General features: G+C 46.5%; 1 protein-coding gene across 1 annotated transcript in view; it reads right to left on the bottom strand.

Annotated features, from left to right (window-relative positions):
- Positions 1–16,405, bottom strand: part of LOC135388224 (fibroblast growth factor 9-like) — a 94,292-nt gene extending 77,887 nt beyond the window's left edge. Inside the window, exon 1 of the mRNA XM_064617633.1 lies at positions 16,044–16,405. Coding sequence (XP_064473703.1) covers positions 16,044–16,344 — 301 coding nt within the window. The 5' untranslated portion in view covers positions 16,345–16,405. The remainder of the gene's footprint in view (positions 1–16,043) is intronic.
- Positions 16,406–17,594: the final 1,189 nt, after the last annotated feature.

Raw genomic sequence — 17,594 nt, 5'->3', positions numbered from 1 at the left:
TGCCCACCTTTTTGAATTTCCCGCCACTCGCTAGCTTGTAACGACCGTAACGGCGATGAAGCGATTAATTAAGCCCCCTGATTTGTTGAAAACGGGAGGCATACGCCTATTTGTGACACTTATGTTGTTCATAATTGCCACAAAAAAAAGGCGTACGCCTCCCGTTTTCAACAAATCAGGGCAGATAACAATATTATTCGAGATGATGGTTGGCTAGGAGCGTGCTCTGCGGTGAAGTTCATTTCTAAGAGTGTAGGGCAGCGTTACACACCGGAAAATACGGTATATAGTCGCATCTTCGTACACTACCTGTCGCAGACTTGCATTCAATATGAAAGTTTCTCTCCGAGAAAGAGTTATTAACGAACCTGTAACGAAGTAGCGTAGTGGTTTCCACGCCGAGGCTGGGAGGTGACGCAGGTTCGAATCCTCGCACCGGCTGTGCTGTCTGGGGTTTTCCCTGGGTTTTCCGGCAGTCTTTCTAGAAGAATGTCGGCACAGTTCCCCCTGAAGTCGGCCCAGAACGCATATTAACACCTTGTCCCCCTCCCCCAATCCTTCCTGTTGTCCTATCTCCATCTGCCCACGTCTGTACGCCGCTCATAGCCACAGTCGCTTCGCGGCGCTAACCCGGAATTAAAAAAAAAAAAACTTCCCGACACTGCTTCACAGTGCTACTTCCACGGATTCCAATAAATCGCTGTCTCTGCATACGTACGTCAGCGCGAAAGCGGATTGGCTTTGCGGACGTGGCAAAACATCGCTTTTAAAAGAGGCGACGCCGGTGGAAGATGCGAGAACGTGCCTTGAAACGTAATGAGGGTGTTTTTTTTCTTTTTTTTTAACAAAGTAAGGAGATAATCTTGTTTCGGCATTTCTTTGTCATGAATTATACAGCAGCGAAGACACGTGGGCGTTAGCGCGGTTTACGTCCATAAAGTGTCCCACATGTCTTGCCTTCTTAGCTTACGCCGCTCTTCAGCATGGAAATAGAGATGTTTCCAGCTAAAAAGTTTTATATGGGTACACACATATACAAAAAAAAAAAAGTTTTGTGCGTCGCTCGATGTGTTTATCCGATCGTAATCGGTATCAAAGGGAGAATATCCAAATAAATGGATCTTTCGGAGGCCGCAGCTTTGCTAATCCACGGTACAACGATCTCAAGAATCGCATGATTACACGACATTAAGCGCGACGTTGCAACTTGTGTTCCTCGCCCGTTATTCTCAACACAGGGGAGGTCATGTCTGTTTCGAATCGTTACGGTGCTGGGGAATATTTCACTAGGAATGTCTAAATATTAATTAATTCTTCCGATTTGGGCGTTGAAAAAATCCCAGTCGGGTGATATAAAATCTTGCGACATGAATAGGGCACAATTTGCCAAGAAAGGACCGCTAACGATTTCTTCCTTTGTGTGGGTGGAAAATTGGTAAGTTAGCTAAGTATAGCTAGCCTTATTCCATCAAATTCACTAAGAGCACATATTTACGCTCACTGTTGCATTCAAGAGACCATTCGCGAAGTAAGTAAGAGTAACTAAAAATAACACCAGGAGCCTGTCTACAACTTGTCGTTATCCCGTAACGGCTAAATGCATCACTTCAGTTCGTGATTCGCCACGAGCTCTTGCGCGAGCCTAAAAAGACGGCTTTGAAGCGCGCGAACATTAAAGGAGCAACGAGGTGACATTTAACATGGCTCGAAATCTTGCCTCGTCTGTTACGCTGTCTGCAAGGAGTCGCCACGCAAAATACTTTCACTCCGCGGTGCGTTATAGCCGTGCAATCGAATTTATAAAAAAAACAGTAGGAGAAAGCAGTCGCGACGGCCGACACGATGCTCTCGTGACATGTTCCTTTGTTTCTCCTTCGCAGCTCACGCGCCGCTTATACATGCTTGAGCTGTGCTGCTGTACGTCACTGGTCACGTGAGGGGAGCAGCATACGTCACGACGTCCTCCCATTCTGCGATGCGCTCTTTTCACAAGGAGAAGGATTTTTCTAGAGATGGGGGGACGAATCCTAAATTTTTTGAATCCGAATCCGAATCCAAGGAGGGTTCTACGAATCCACGAATCTGACGAATCTCGAAACTTTCGAATCCTTTCTTTAAAAAAAGTTTAAAGAGCCAGAAAAAAAAAAAAAAAAACTCCTAGTCAAAAGTGCTTTGAAGCACAATATGATACCTAACAAGTCAAATAATGCTCCAGTTTCAGGAGAAAATATACCCGTATAGTTCTTCTTAAACATAATTTATTTAACATGTTGTTCATCGACTACAAGAAATGCATAAATTCTTGAGTCTGAATTATTTCCATAGAACTAAGCAGCAATCACTAGCAAACCCAGGTTACTTTTAATGCAACAGTTCCTGCTTGAATTCTTTCAGTCCAGAGCAATGTAAACAAACAAACGTGAAAACACCCGTCGGTCAATGAGGCTTTTTGGCGGACTCCGGAGGCGCCAATTTGAAAAAGAAACAAACAAACGTGGTTGGTGGATTCGAAAGATTCCATTCGCCGTTTTGTGTACTGGGATTCGGATTCTCGAATCCCTGCCTAGCATTCGCGGATTCGGTTGGCACATCCCTAGATTTTTCAAAGGTGCGCGGAACGGAGCCCCCGCGCTCGCTCTGTAGGTCACCTATACACTCGTCGTTCTTTTGCAGGAACTCATTTTATTCGTTGGAGAACACTCTGCACCGAAAAACGAAAAATATTTTGGGGGTCACCTCAGTGTTCCTTCAAATATAACGGTAACGATTGCTATGTGAAAGTTCAAGCTCGGGACCCAGGAACGAAGCACTCTGGATAATAAACACGAGCTTGCGTCCAGAACCTGCACTTCGTCAGGTAAAGTACAAATGACGACATTCTCTACTATTCTCGACAACTATACTATTAGACAGTAATATAGGCTCCATGTACTGAGAACGTCGTTATTTGTATTTGACCTGACAAAGTAGTGCAGCCTCTGTATACCCAAGCTCGTGTTTATTAATGTCTAACTACCGAGAGCGTTTCACTCCCTGTGTTCAACGCGCTGCGTTGCTTTACTGTGACCAAGGCGGTGTTGGCTGTCTTCCAATTTATTGTTATGAAATCGTAACCACGCACACAAGACGATAAGATGTTATACAAAGTATCAAAGCTAGCCTTGTTCAGTGTTACTTTCCCCCATAGAAGTCCACTGCTTTATAGACAGTAGCAAATTGTGTGATCATCAATAATAAAAAAGGAAGGGAGGAAACGAGGATACAACCGAAAGAATTACGTAGGAAAGAGTGTAGCTTCCTCGGTCGTCGTCACTTTATGTATTTTGTTGTGGTTGTTGTGTTGCTGAAATACGAAGGTTTCTGGTGGTGCTAGTGAAAGGGCTCGCCGTTGTCGGCCTCACATAGGTGGGCAACGTCTCGACTGACGCCCTGGGGGAATGTGCGTCCTGGGCCGACTTCTAAGGGAACTGTGCCGACATATGTATGAAAGCGTGTGAGGAAAACCCAGGAAAAACCCCAGACAGCACAGCCGGCACCGGGATTCGAACCCGGGTACCTCCCAGTCTCGACGTGACATGGCCCGCAAGCTAACCACGGAGCTATGCGAGCTGGTATGTTTCTGCGTGTTCTGCTGACATTAAATTGCATGCATTATATCGAGACCGAACTGGTGAACTGGCGACTTTTGTGAGACTGCAAAGCAGCACGTGCGCGTACTCTGATTCAGCGCTTTGGTCTTGTTGCATCCCGGGAACTATGTATTTTTCTGAGAGTGTGGCATAGATGCAATGGACGGCTGGTGGACAAACTCCATGATGTGAGTAGCCTGAGTCTGGGCAGCAACTAGTGGGACAGGACAAACTCAAACCAGCAAAGGTTTCTCTTGTGTATTTCTCACGCGCTTTGACATTCCGAAAAATTACACCTTTTCGCGCAAGGTATATACACTTCTTAACGTTGTGAACTGTTTATACCATGAAACAACCGTCTTATTGTTTAACTGCTATTGCGCGTCTGTGAGAATCACACGGGACATGTTTAAAAACAGAAGTACACAGGAAAGCCCTGAAGAAGCCCGCGTGCCAGGTTCGATGCACCACTACAGCACACGGAAGCGCCATTCCCAGTTCCGCTCGAAAGATTCTTCGATATTATCGAGCTGATCTCTGCAGGACTGATAACGACGATAACGCGTTTCTTAGAACGTATTTTGAAACTGGATACCTTAAAGATAACAAAATAACGAAAAGAAGGCCGAGAGCGTCTCACATAAGACGTGGTCACCAAAAGCGCGAGTACGTGAAAATAAATCCTAATAATCTCCGGTGCCTGAACTTCGATACCCTGGCTGTGTCTCCAGCCAAAAAGTGTCTCTTGCAGTGCGATAAAGAGAGAGAGGGAGAGGTGCTTCATGATGCATTACCGGTCGCGACCTGTCAGACTTGAACTGGCCACCGCTCCGTCATATCGATGCTTGAGGTGTTCGGAGTGCCAGAGCTACCCTAGCGGCATTTCGGAAAATCACGGAGGCGCGGTGTATAGTCGGCGGCGCAATTGACCGTTGTTCACCTACTATAGCTTGATGTGCTCGTCGTAAGAGATATTTGAGAGGAGGGAAGTCGGATGAATATTTCGCTCTTGACTTTCGCGATGGTTAAGGGCTGAGAACTCTGCGAAAGTCAAAGTTCGCGAGTTACGTGCGGCTGTAGTGTTGGCTCGTTGACGAGCAAGCATAGCGACGTGCAACTATCTCTCTACGAAGCGCAACGCTACGGCAGTTGGTATCCGCGCAGGGAAAAGAGTGTAAGGTTTGAAGAAACACACGTGACGAGGTGTCTGTCCACTCACAAGGCAGCAATAAAGGGGCATTCGTAGGCAGGCATGGGCCCACAGAAGAAACCAGGTGCGCATCACCTTGAAATGTCACCCCGTTATTTGCGAGAGGGACCAATAAAGTTGCTCCGCGGTCAATAGGGAAGAGAGGGAAACCGGGGAGCTGCGCAGAGACAGCTCGATTATTTGCATAGCGTATTCCACACTTCTTTTTCTTTTTTTTCACTCTCTTTTTACTCATGGGAGCACTTACAGAAGCAGTACCAGCACCATAATTTTCGGTTCATAATTCCGACCCATCATTTCAGGTCCAGTTGGTACTGGGGACGTACTGGGGACGTCTTTGCACACACCTCTTTTTGGAGGCCCCTTGACGCGGTACGATCACACTTATCCCAAACTCCGCAACTATATCGCCAATGTAAAGCCGTAAGGTGTAATCACGTATTACGTGTAACAATGTCGTTGGAACAACTTAAAACTTAAACTTCCAATTTCTCTTCTTTTTTCCCTTACAGACAAACAAACAACAAACTTTAAAAAAAACACATTACACTACGTTAGACTGATAACCTACATTAGACTGAGAAAAAAAAATCTCTTGCGTAAGATAGTAAAGCAAAACAAAAAATAAAGAGAGGGCCCATTTAATACGACCACACATCTGCGTGGACAGTGTCTATAAGCTTGGGAAGCTGTGCTCCCTGCTGTTCCGTTTGCCGGTCAAAGGATAGCGTTCCCATGCCCCACGTTTTTCGGTGATATGCAGAAGACACAGACTCGCTTAGATTCCGTACTTCACATCAACGGTGCAACCAGCTCACCTATCTCTGATTATGGATACTCTGTCAAACAACTGCATGATTCAGCCATATAGCTAGCCACTGGAACGACCCAAAGAATCGTCTTCGCACGCTTCTCTCTCTTTCACCTACCGCCACGCAACCCATTTAGCGTGTGATGGGGGGGGGGGGGGGTGATGTAGGGGGAAGGTGCGGTCAGCCTGCTCTGAAGTGGCGGCACCGTGCATCCGCAGGGGAGGGATAAGAGGGGATGGTGAAAGAGGGAGGGAAGAGATGATGGTGGTGGAACAGGAGAGCGAGGGGTGTGCTAACCCTCTTGCTCTAGGATTTGGGTAGTCCAAGAGGGCTACCCACCACAGAAAGCATGCGAGCATCCCTCAGTATTCTTCATTGGGATGCTCCCTGTACCACGGTAACCGTCAGGACTATTGGCGAAGTCTATATGATATCGTGCTCTTGTCGGCCAGTGTTCCCCGTGCATATCTTAATAGCACGTCTTTTCCATCCTTTCCCCGTCGACGCTAACCCCTTCCCAGTCTTTATCTGGCAACCAGCCAGCTCACTCCTGCCAATACTCAACAGTTTAACGAACTATCGGCACGCGATTTACAAATAGGCCACGAGTAGTCAGGCTCAGAATTGTTGAACTAGCGCCCGTCTTTATTCTTCGCAACAGGAGCTGGAACTTGGCGATGAGTCTAGGCAGATTTCATCGCCGACGTCTCTCGCTAAGTGCCATATATCAGTACTAACAGTTGAGGGAGGCAGCAATCGGAAGCTGAATCGGCGGCCTATACGCAAAACATTGTTCAGTATCAAACACCCTTCTCTCTGTTTTCTTTCGTTGCAGATGACTACTTGGAACTGACTTCTGCTGTTTCTAATGGTCGACGTCTACGGGTGCAAGGGACGGCAGGGGACAACTGTCGCTGTGAACGTCAGTAAGGTAGCCGAAATTGACACTTTCGATATACAACGACCCTGCTGTTCCTTTTTTCTTCTTTTAGCGATTAGATCTGGCATATACTCTGATCCTGCCGCGTAGACCACAAATATTCATTATCGTTGCACAGATGCTTACTCCATATCAGCTTGTGTACCCAAGGGTTGTTGTTTACGCGACAGTTTTACGTCCTCTGCACTGGCACTCAGTTCCCAAGCATACCAGGTGTGAGCCACTTTCAACGCCAAGTTCATGACCCCTTTCTCATCTGGCATTGACCGATTAACCAACTCCGACCCCTTACTGTCACCAGAAAATATGTTTTCACTGCTATCAACGACGTTTCCGCTGTGCCTCTTGCACTGTGAAGATCAATCACTGGGGGTTCCACTCTGTCGGTAGCAGTTGGAGGAAGAAACGTCGCACTCTGACCCTATTCGTAAACATGCAGCCATCCGTGCATTGTAAGCCATGGGGCGGAATGCCCCTGGCGGCTCGTGGCAGCTGTAGCAAAATTCGTGTGAACTTGGTGTTGTTGTTGTCTCCCATTTGCCCATAGGGTGCCGCGTAAGAAAAATATGCACAGACGAAGTGTAAATTCCAAGCTGGTTTCGCAATGTCTTAGCCCTCTGAATAAACTGCCGTATCACTGTAAAAACAGAGGGGAGAGGGGGGGGATTGAAGTAGCTTGTCGCAGTTGGCCGCACACGAGCGAGTATCGTCACGACTACAGCAAAAAAAAAAAAAGAGAAGGAAAAGCGGTGAAGAGAGGGGACGGGGGAGGGAAGAAAAGATAACTTCACCGGATAGCACGCTCCTAGCCAACTGTCATCCCGAATGACAACGTTCTCTCCCCTCATTTGGCGAAAACGGGAAGCGTACGCCATTTTTGTGGCAATTATGGACTGCATAATGCCACAAAAATGGCGTACACTCTAAAAACTGAACTTCACCTCATAGCACGCTCTGCGCCAACCATTGCCACAAATGATAGGTTTATCGCTTCTGATTCGAAGACAGAGGGGGGCGTACGCCTGTTCTTTTTGTGTCAATTTGGATACATGGTAATTGACACAAAAAGGCGTACGCCTCCCTCTCTCCTCGAATCAGGAGTGATAAGACTATCATTCACGACAATGGTTGGCGCAGAGCGTGCTATGAGGTGAAGTTCAGTTTTTAGAGTGTAAGCGCCCGATTTTTCGGCGAATCAGGGAAAGGAACGGTGTCGCTTGGGATGATGGTCGGCTAGGAGCGTGCTGTGCGGTGAAGTTCATTTTTAAGAGTGGCATGGTTCAGCCGATCGCTAAAACAGCGACAAGGGGTTCGTCGTCCAGGCTCCTGATTATGATAAACACAGTAGCTCCTAGTCGCATAACGATTCCTAATCATGGACCCATTATTAACTGCCGTGCACATGGGCACCGATGCACCGATCGCCACAACAATAAGTACACCGATGATGATGAATGGGGAAATTCGCCGCCTCAGTTGTGGTCCACTACCCCAATGCCGACGGGACTGCTTGATATGTAAAATGCCAATAAGGTGAGGATATAAGAGACTAAGACTGTAAGAGACTGTATAGTAAGCTGCACATAAGGATCTGCGAGATAAGGCCCCCTTGAAGGAGGGCACGGAAGGCACAGAATGTGGAGGGGCGTACAGTCAGACTTAACCCAATACTTGCAATCAATTACTTTTTGAGTAATTTTCCGAGTAATCAATTGCAGTTCTGAATTAACTGAACATTACATTTGAATTAACTGAACATTTGAATTAACTGAACTAATTAATTGAACAATTACGTAATTTTTCAAGTTATTCGATTACAATTTTGAGTAATGAATTACCAAGTAATCAATTATTTTGAAGTAGAGTCTGACTCAAAATAACAATGCTATGTGGCAAATTTCCTGTGTTTTTATTGGGATATTCTACTGTAGCAAGCGGAAAAAATATCATTGCTACAATCTAAAAACAGAACTTCACCGCATAGCACTCTGTGCACCAACCACTGCCACGAATGATAGTGTTATCGCTTGTGATTCGAGGAGAGAAGGGGGCGTGCGCCTTTTTGTGGCAATTTGGATATGTGATAATTGTCACAAAAAGGCGTACGCCCTCCTCTCTCCTCGAATCAGAAGCGATAACCCTATAATTCGTGGCAGTTGTTGGTGCACAGCGTGCTATGCTGTGAAGTTCTGTTTTTAGAGTGTACGTCTCTCGCGCGAGTCTTTCGCGTTATTTCAGCTGTCCCAATCACTTGGGAGCTGGTTTACTTTTTCCTTTCTTCTTCTTTTCTTTTTTTTTCGAAGCACACAGGGGCTGAAATTTTTGCATGAATTGAAAGTAACGGCCTGAGTGACGCGTTGCTTTTATACTCGTCACTCAATAGGCGATTTCAGATATTGCCTTTGTGCTCCGCATGGGGACCCTCCGTCGCCCAAGTCACGCGCAATGCGTCGTGGGAAATGGTTTGCATTCGTGCTTGCCTGCCTGTTGCTCAAAGGAAAGAGGGAAAACCGAAACCGTTTAGGTTCTTCTTCTGCCTGACTCATGAAAACTAAATCCCAAGGTGCAGTGGGGCATGCGCAACACGGCGCTCTCTGGCGGGCCATCCACGCAATTTCTGAAATCGTCTATTACGTTTTGAGTCGAGTAATTTGTAACGGTAATCAATTACTTTTGCTAGAAGAGTAACGCTAACGGCAATCAACTACTTCTTTAGAGTAACGGGCACAAGTCTGGCGTACTCAAGGACATTTTATTTTATTTTATTTCGTGGTACGTTAAAGGCCCTTGGGCACTACATAACGGACGGCGGACATAAAGTAGTTCGGTGTCTTGCAGAAAATCCAAGTAAATCTGCAGGGCACGACGATATTGCACGAAGTCGCCATAACAAGCCACGCATGAGCAAATAATTCTGGACATTCCTAGCGGTTGACTATTAAATTACTAGGCCACCATTCGCTATTAAACCAACCCATCGTCAGTTCTCATCCATGGATGATACATCGTGAGTTGATTGTGCATGACCATGCCGAGCAACAGAAATGATCAAAAGATGATCAAAAAGGTCATCAAAAATGATCAAACAGGTTATTCACGTGATAGCGGACTTCCGGTGTTAGCTACTCATGGACTAGCTGGGGCTCTAAAATCGATCTTCCACCTTGACCTGCCAATCAGTCAGTCAACTGAACCTCCACGGACGGTAACTAACCACTGACGCGTCGTCTTGGGTTTCCAGTTACCAAGAGCTCATTGTTCACATACTAATTTGCAATTCTTTTATAAACCTTGTCGTTACGCACGTGAAATGGTAGCACTATTAATATACCGTCGGTTTTTATTAGAGTCCAGAAGAAGAGAAACAGAAGGCAGGAAATCTTCCACAGAGGAAGGGACAAAAACACGTCCATTACAGCACAATAACCTCTTTCACGCATCGTGCTATCCATTCTTCTATTAACCGTATCTGCATGCGCTGCCTCGCTTGAAGGACACTCTACATGTAACGTAGCTAGTGCTCTTCCCTTATCGACAACGGGGACGGCGACGACAACAACGCGGCATTGAAGTCGAGCCATTGACCTCTGGCATTGCTCAACGTGCCAGCCACCCAGCCCACGGCCGAAAGCCCGGGACACCTTTTACAACTCACGTGCTCATAAAACGCTTGGCACGCCACGGACGTTAGCAGCTATTTCGGGGCCAGGGAAATTCGCATCACACATTAGGAATTCAATTCCGAAAAAGAACTGCTTTCTTCTTCGCCTTTCAGGGTTGTAAGTTGCCCTGACGTGGTTTAACCCTTCCACCGGAGGTTCCTTTCCGAAGACACAAGAGCTTTCGGAGCAATTCTGAGGGGGGTATGTTCCCCGGAGTTATTTAAGATAAAGTCTCGGAATGAAAGTGAAATTGGAAAGTCTTCACAGTAGAATATAGAGTATTACATGTTGAAGGTATTTACAGGCATTTATAAATCTCCGTTGTAATTACCATGCTGTGCATTCATTACAAGTTCAAGGAATGTCTACTGCGCCGTTATGTAGTTACTGAACAAAAATATTCCAGGTAAAAAACAAAACAAAGAGAGAGAGAGAGAGAAAGAGAGAAGAAATAGAATAGCATGCAAACAGAATGTTCTGCAGTTGCGGTGTGTGTGGAGATGGTGAGGTTGCATTCCGCACAACTTTTTTGTTAAATATGGTATCTGCTTCGATATCCGAGGGATTACAAATTTAGGGAAAGAATAACGCAATATGTATTGTCAGTTATTGGTAGTTCAATCGCGTATTAGCTGTAGACGCATCATGGCACAGTATTGCTCACATTAAAGCAACAACCGTTTTCTTCTTGCCGAACATTACATACGTAACGAAGAACTGAGTAAACAAAAAAAGCTCTGATCATATTAAAAAAGGAGGACTACGAAGAACGGAGCGCTTACGATGAAATATATCCAGTTGGGAGATCACGACAAGAAAAAAAAAAAAACTTCAACTCGCGAAGGCATATCACAGCTGCACTAAAAAAACAGAGCTTCACCGCATAGCAAGCTGTGTGCCAACGATCGCCACGAATGATAGGGTTATCGCTTCTCATTCGAGGAGAGAGAGAGGGGCGTACGCCTTTACATTGTTATATCGAACGATATCGTTATCTGCCCTGATTTGTTGAAAACAGGAGGCGTACACCTTATTTTTTGTGACACTTATGTTGTTCATATTGTCACAAAAAGGTGTACGCCCCCCCCCCCGTTTTCAGCAAATCAGGGTAAAGAACGATCTCACTCGGGAAGTTAATCTTAGCGGTGAAGTTAATTTTTAACACTAACACTAATACTTTGCCCTCCCCGACGAACTCATGCACCCTCTGCGCATCTCCGCCCTTCATTCTCTATCCTCCATCCGTCTTCTTCCTTTTTTTTTTCTTTCTTGCTATAGTCGCGACGACGCCCACTTCTGTGTGGCCAATAACGGCCTGACGCTTTCAGACATATGTCGGCACAGTTCCCTTAGAAGTCGGCCCAGGACGCACATTCCTCAGGGGGTCAGTCGTTACGTTGCCCACCTCGGTGATGCCGACAACGGCGAGTCCCTTCACCATCACCACCACCACCATCACTTTTAAGATGTGTGCGGTAAAGTGCTGTTTCACCCTAAAAACAGACCTTCACCGCATAGCACGCTGTGCGCCAACCATTGCCACGAATGACAAGGTTATCGCTTCTGATCCGAAGAGAGAGGGGAGTGCACCCCTCTCTGTGGCAATTTCTATATATGAAAACTGACACAGAAGGGCGTACGTCCCCCTCTGTCTTCCAATCACAAGCGATAACTCTATCATTCGTGGCAATGGTGGCGCACAGCGTGCTATGCGGTGAAGGTCTGTTTTTGGAGTGTTTAAGAGTGCAGGGTCAGGGGATGAATCCCATAGGCTGGCGAATCCGAGTTGTATTCTCCACGCCATCAACCAACAAAGCGGTCGGAAGTTCTGTAGTTCACCCTGAAGCGGTAACCCTATACACTCTAAAAACAGAACTTCACCGGATAGCACGCTGTGCGCCAACCATTGCCACTAATGATAGGGTTATCGCTTCCGATTCGAAGATAGAAGGGGGCGTACCCCTCTCCGTGGCAATTTGGATATATGATAATTGACACAAAAAGGCGTGCGCCCACCTCTTTCTTCGAATCAGTAGCGATAACTGTGGCGTGGCATAAATCTGACTGGCGTGGCGATAAATCATTCGTGGCAACGGTTGGCGGACAACGTGCTATGCGGTGAAGTTCTGTTCTGAGAGTGTAGATATACAACTTTTGGAAGCTTCAGGACATTGTGTTTCTTAAGCCCGTGCATCGCGGGCACGAAAATGATGGAGATTAACTGTTCTGTGGTTGGAACACGCAAGCTGACGAACACAGCACGAGCTTCAACCAGGGGTGGATCCAGACCCTAGGTTTTGGGGGAGGGGGCGGTTTCTTTGACGGAGCGCGGTGGGGGAGGGGAGAGAGAGAAATCCAATGTATAAACTGAAGGTTTGGGGGCGATCGTCCCCCCCCTCCCCTACGGCTACAATGAGCCTAAGAACGTGCGCGAAAGATTGAAATATGAAATACGTAGATGGTGCGTGGCTCGACCCACGCCCGCTGTCTGGCTTTTATCGACCACTGCCATGTTTCAATCTTTCACGAAACATGACATTGCCGTTTAATCTTATTCGAATGCCAAATGTCATTATTTGCGGGGATTCTGCTATTAAGTCCTTCTGCGGTGACATTAAAGGTCATCATGATGATGCTGCCACCTCAGTAAGATGTTAGCACAGTTCCTCCTGAAGTCTACCCAGGACGCAAACTAACCCCCCCCCCTGTCCCTCACTCCTTCCTGCTTTCCTCTCTCCGTCTGTCCACGTATGTACGCCGCTCATAACCACAGTTGCTCCGCGGCGCTAACATCAATTATTTTGTAATGTGATGACACTCCGTCAATTTTCATGCGGATCCAGTTTTGATATGTTTTAATAACGTGGTCTATTAACGTGCTGCTATCGCCCTAGCGTCTGCTTTTCGCGTCGTCGTGCGCCTTTTGTTTATGTCACGAGACCATCATTCATAATTTAATGGTCGTTGTTGTTGTTGGTTATGCCGGTATAAAGTCTTCTGTGGCGGTCCAGAAATAGCAGCACTTTCTGCAGGCCCATCTTCACACAAGCAAAAAACAAAAACTTTATTGTAGTTGATATCCCGTCTACTAACAAGCAATGTCGCGCACGCGCCAAATAAATGAACAGCTCGCGAAATATTACAACTCTTCCTCGATAGAACACGACGCAGCAAACTAGCTGTAAACTCGCAGCAGCTGTAGTATAGTATAACTGTGAACAGTTAGACTACGGCTAGTTTACTGCCACACTGACCCACTCCGAACGCGTGCTTACAGAGATAACGTTCTTCCCTAGCACCCTCCTCCCCGCTTTCAAATCTCGCTTTCGGACGTGCTAAGAGCTGACTTCGCAGCATATTGAGAGGCGAAATTTGGCTGTGACGTATCTCCCGCCTCAGCACTCACCTGCGTATACCTCGAAACAGTTCGAGAAGGGGTTTTCCTTCGAGACAATTCGTGTCACGAAGAGCAGGTACCTAACAGCAGGTGACGACTTTTTCGCCACGCTAATGACAAGCTAGTGAATTGATATACAAGGTGTTCGTTTTTATCTGTGACAGATTTTTATTGTTTATGTATTATTTATGTATTTTTCGTGTGTGGTTTTTCTTCTGTTTTAAAAAATACCTCTTGATAATCTGAGGTTCGTTTTTCTATTTTCTTTTCTATTCACGAGTAGTGGAGTAGCACGACCCGACTTTGTACAGGTCTCACATCTCCATATTTTTTAACATCTCAATCAATCAATCGATCGTTTTTGCAGTTGAGTTACACGACCAGGCGGACATCCTCTTGAAGAGGAGATGTAACTATACAAGATGACTAATTACCTCAAATTGGTTAATTTACCCTTTAATTAGGGATCCCGGTCGAAAGCGAAATAACAGAACGGGAGAAAATAATCTTGAAAGTCATTCCATTTTTAAAAGGACAGCTGAGAGGCGCGCGTGCCTTGAAATATTCTTCGCCCAATTTTGCTATGCAAATGAACCGAAACCGAAACCGGATAAAAATGAACACTCTGTACGAAGAAAAATATCAGGCTGGTATTTCCACAGATGTGGATCAAATGGAATTTCATGGAAAATCATACGTCACAGATGTCACGACATATGTTAGTTGCATGTACGCTTTCAACTGAATGAAATTAAGAGTACTGAATTTCGGAGGAATTTGCCGAGTTACTGTATAATCAGTAGGACAATATTCCTGATAATGACTCCAAATATGCGAACGAGTTGAAGCTGATTATTCTAAATAAATTAACGAATTGAGGTTAATACACAGTACTTTATTGGCGAAAAAAAAAAAGTAAATAGAGAGAGAGACAGAAAGCACGAGAAGAAAGTCACATATTACAACATCGCCCGAGTCCTCAGATAAACACCGTTGCACTTCAGTGTTATTGTCCGCTGTGCATTCTTTATGGCTCATTTTATGTGTTAGAAAAAGAGGGCACGTATACGAAATGGCTGCATTCCGCCCAAAGGTCTCACCCCAAAGGTCTCAGTCACTGCATCTCCGTTTGAATTACGTAGAAGGAGCTGCTTTTCTAAAGCAACCGAACAAATAATACGGAACCCCGATGTCCCAATATTTTCGAGTGGACATTGTCAGCCTCACTGTGGAGAGGTATGCGAACCAAGGCAGCCCTCTTCGCTTATCTTAGACATTGAGACGCTTACAAGTATCACATACTTAATCGTGAAGCACGTTCAGCTTGAGAGGAAACATCGTTTCTTTCCTCGCACTGCCTATTTTTGGTTCCTCCTACGAGACCGATAAAGAGATGGTATCGCCCACAGGGCCACCAATCACCTGTAGACATCTCGCGCCTAGCGTAAAGTGAAAAAGAACAGAACATAATTGTACCGACCGTGGAAGCGCACGAATTTGCTTTGGATCGTCAAACCTAACGCGTGCGGTAACTTCGGCGGCTGATAGTTTCGCGGGAGCATTGTTTTTTTGATTGGAGCAGCAACATGCACGTCCTCAGTCCTGATGTTAGCCTCAACAATCAGGGTGTCGATCAGTCGTGCAATTCAAAATTATCTAGCAAAATCCGATGTAACATGTGCGGTGCACGAAATAACGTTCGATTAAATTGAAAGAAAGGGATACGATAACATAAAACAGTGTTCGGGCTGGATTTGGCATAACCGTAAACGTTTCACTGTCCTTTCGAGCTACGATGTATTCTCACAATTAGACGTCTGTCAGCCGAAAAACTGAGTCCGCCAATAGTAAGGAAGGTTGCAAGTACGGGGGTATCGCAACAAAATTATCGCAATGTCTCGCATAACAACAGAGTTATCATGCCGTACCACCGAACATTCGCTTTCTCGACAGCGTGAAATTTGCGCCACATGTACGAAGACCCACATCTGCTCGCGCATCCACATGTGTTCCTTAATATCCAACGAGAGCACACATTAAAAACAGAATTCACAAACCCCATACAACATCCTAACCAAGTCCGTCACGCCATCCCCCAACATTTGCGACAACCAAGAGACGGCAGTGCATCGTAGACTTGTACCCCTTGCAGCATGTTTCCCACCAACTGGTTCAGACTTCTCTCGCAGTCATCACCCCGTCCACCGGCCGAACATCGACTCCCTCGCTCCCGTCGCAAAGAATCATGAAACTTCACCATCAACACAAACATAGTGCATACAAAAATCAACCGACACATATTAAACCCAACATTGCACACGTGCCGCGACACTGTCACCCCTCTCCTTCTTGGACAGAAGCACCTCCCCGAAAGAGTTGACGACCGGACTCACCGTATCGGTTCCTGTCCTCTCGCGTCCCGTTGACCTTGCCGTTGGCTTGGATCACCAAGTTGTATCCCGTGCGGAAAAAAAGTTGCATGTATCGGCTCGTGCCGCGCGGGTGCTTTACAGCGTCCATAGAGTCATCGTCCAGGTCTTCTTCTTCAGAGGAAAGGTCTTGACTACGCACAGCATGACGTATCCGACGCGTCTCGGACGAGTCCTCGTCCTCCTCGTCTGGCTGTTCTTGAGCACGTACGGCCAGCAGAAGCGCCAAGAAGACTAGCGCTAGGGTCCGCCATCCCGGCTGCATGCATGATCATTACGGACTGCGCTCGTAGGCCGGCGGTTCCGCTCTGAAGTCCACTCTGTGAGAGCGCGCCGCATGTCTTCGGGCATGACTTGGTCGGAGAGAGCGGATTGGCTGGTGGCGTGCCGCGCGGCGGCGCGGCGGCAGACGGCCGCCACATTTGAAAGCGTTGAATGCGGGCACGTTGTTCGCTACTTTGCCAACTTTGCTCTCGCGCTTGCGGTTTCGCTGAACGGACGGCGGCGCGTACGTGCGGAGGGGCATGGTGTTGCGCGGTGCCGGAACTATTGTTTCTCGGAACCTCCTTCCTGTTCCTCGGAGATTGTCTTCCTCAATGTCGGAAAACTAGAAAGAAGGAATGTTACTCTTGCAAAAAGAAAACGAAAAGAACGAAACGGTACGCGTGCAAACCTTCAGTGATCACATTTTCCTAGCTCTCATATGAATTTGATGCAATTCAATTCTTGCCTTGCAAGCTGCCCACTGATGGCAGTTTGGTTCAACTAACAAAAGAAACGGCGATACGCCAATATGGAAAGTCCCTGATAAAGATGATCTTAGGTAGAAGGTTGATGTTCACGTGATCCCTGAAACGGAAACTTGGTGAAAATCTGTCCTCCGTCCACGCATAACCTATTGGATAGACATACACTCTTAAAAACGAACTTCACCGCATAGCACGCTCCTAGCCAACCATCATCTCGAATGATATCGTTATGTGCCCTGATTTGTTGAAAACGGGAGGCGTACGCCTTTCTTGTGACACTTATGCTGTTCATAATTGTCACAAAAAAGGCGTACGCCTCCGGTTTCCAACAAATCAGGGCAGATAACGATATCATTCGAGACGATGGCTGGCTAGCAGCGTGCTATGCGGTGAAGTTCATTTTTAAGAGTGTACCCTGGGGCCCCCACCACAGTAAATCCGGCACTGACTACACTCTAAAAATGGAGCTTCGCCGCATAGCACGCTGTGCGCCAACCATTGCCACGAATGATAGGGTTATCACTTCTGATTCGGGGAGAGCGGGGGGCGTACGCCTTTTTGTGGCAATGTGGGTATATGGTAATTACCACAAAAAGGCTTACGCCTCCCCGTCTCCTCGAATCAAAAGCGATAACCCTGTCGTTCGCGACAATGATTGGCGCACTACGTGCTATGCGGTGAAGTTCTGTTTGTAGAGTGTAAAGGTTTGCGTGGGGGTTCCGCGCAGTGTGCGAATCAGCTCTCTTTAATTTAATGTAATTTTACT

Source organism: Ornithodoros turicata, chromosome 3 (genome assembly GCF_037126465.1).
Source record: "Ornithodoros turicata isolate Travis chromosome 3, ASM3712646v1, whole genome shotgun sequence".
In the NCBI taxonomy this organism is placed as follows: domain Eukaryota; kingdom Metazoa; phylum Arthropoda; class Arachnida; order Ixodida; family Argasidae; genus Ornithodoros; species Ornithodoros turicata.
Note: the sequence above shows the minus strand (reverse complement) of the source record. Positions and strands in the feature narration are given on the sequence as shown.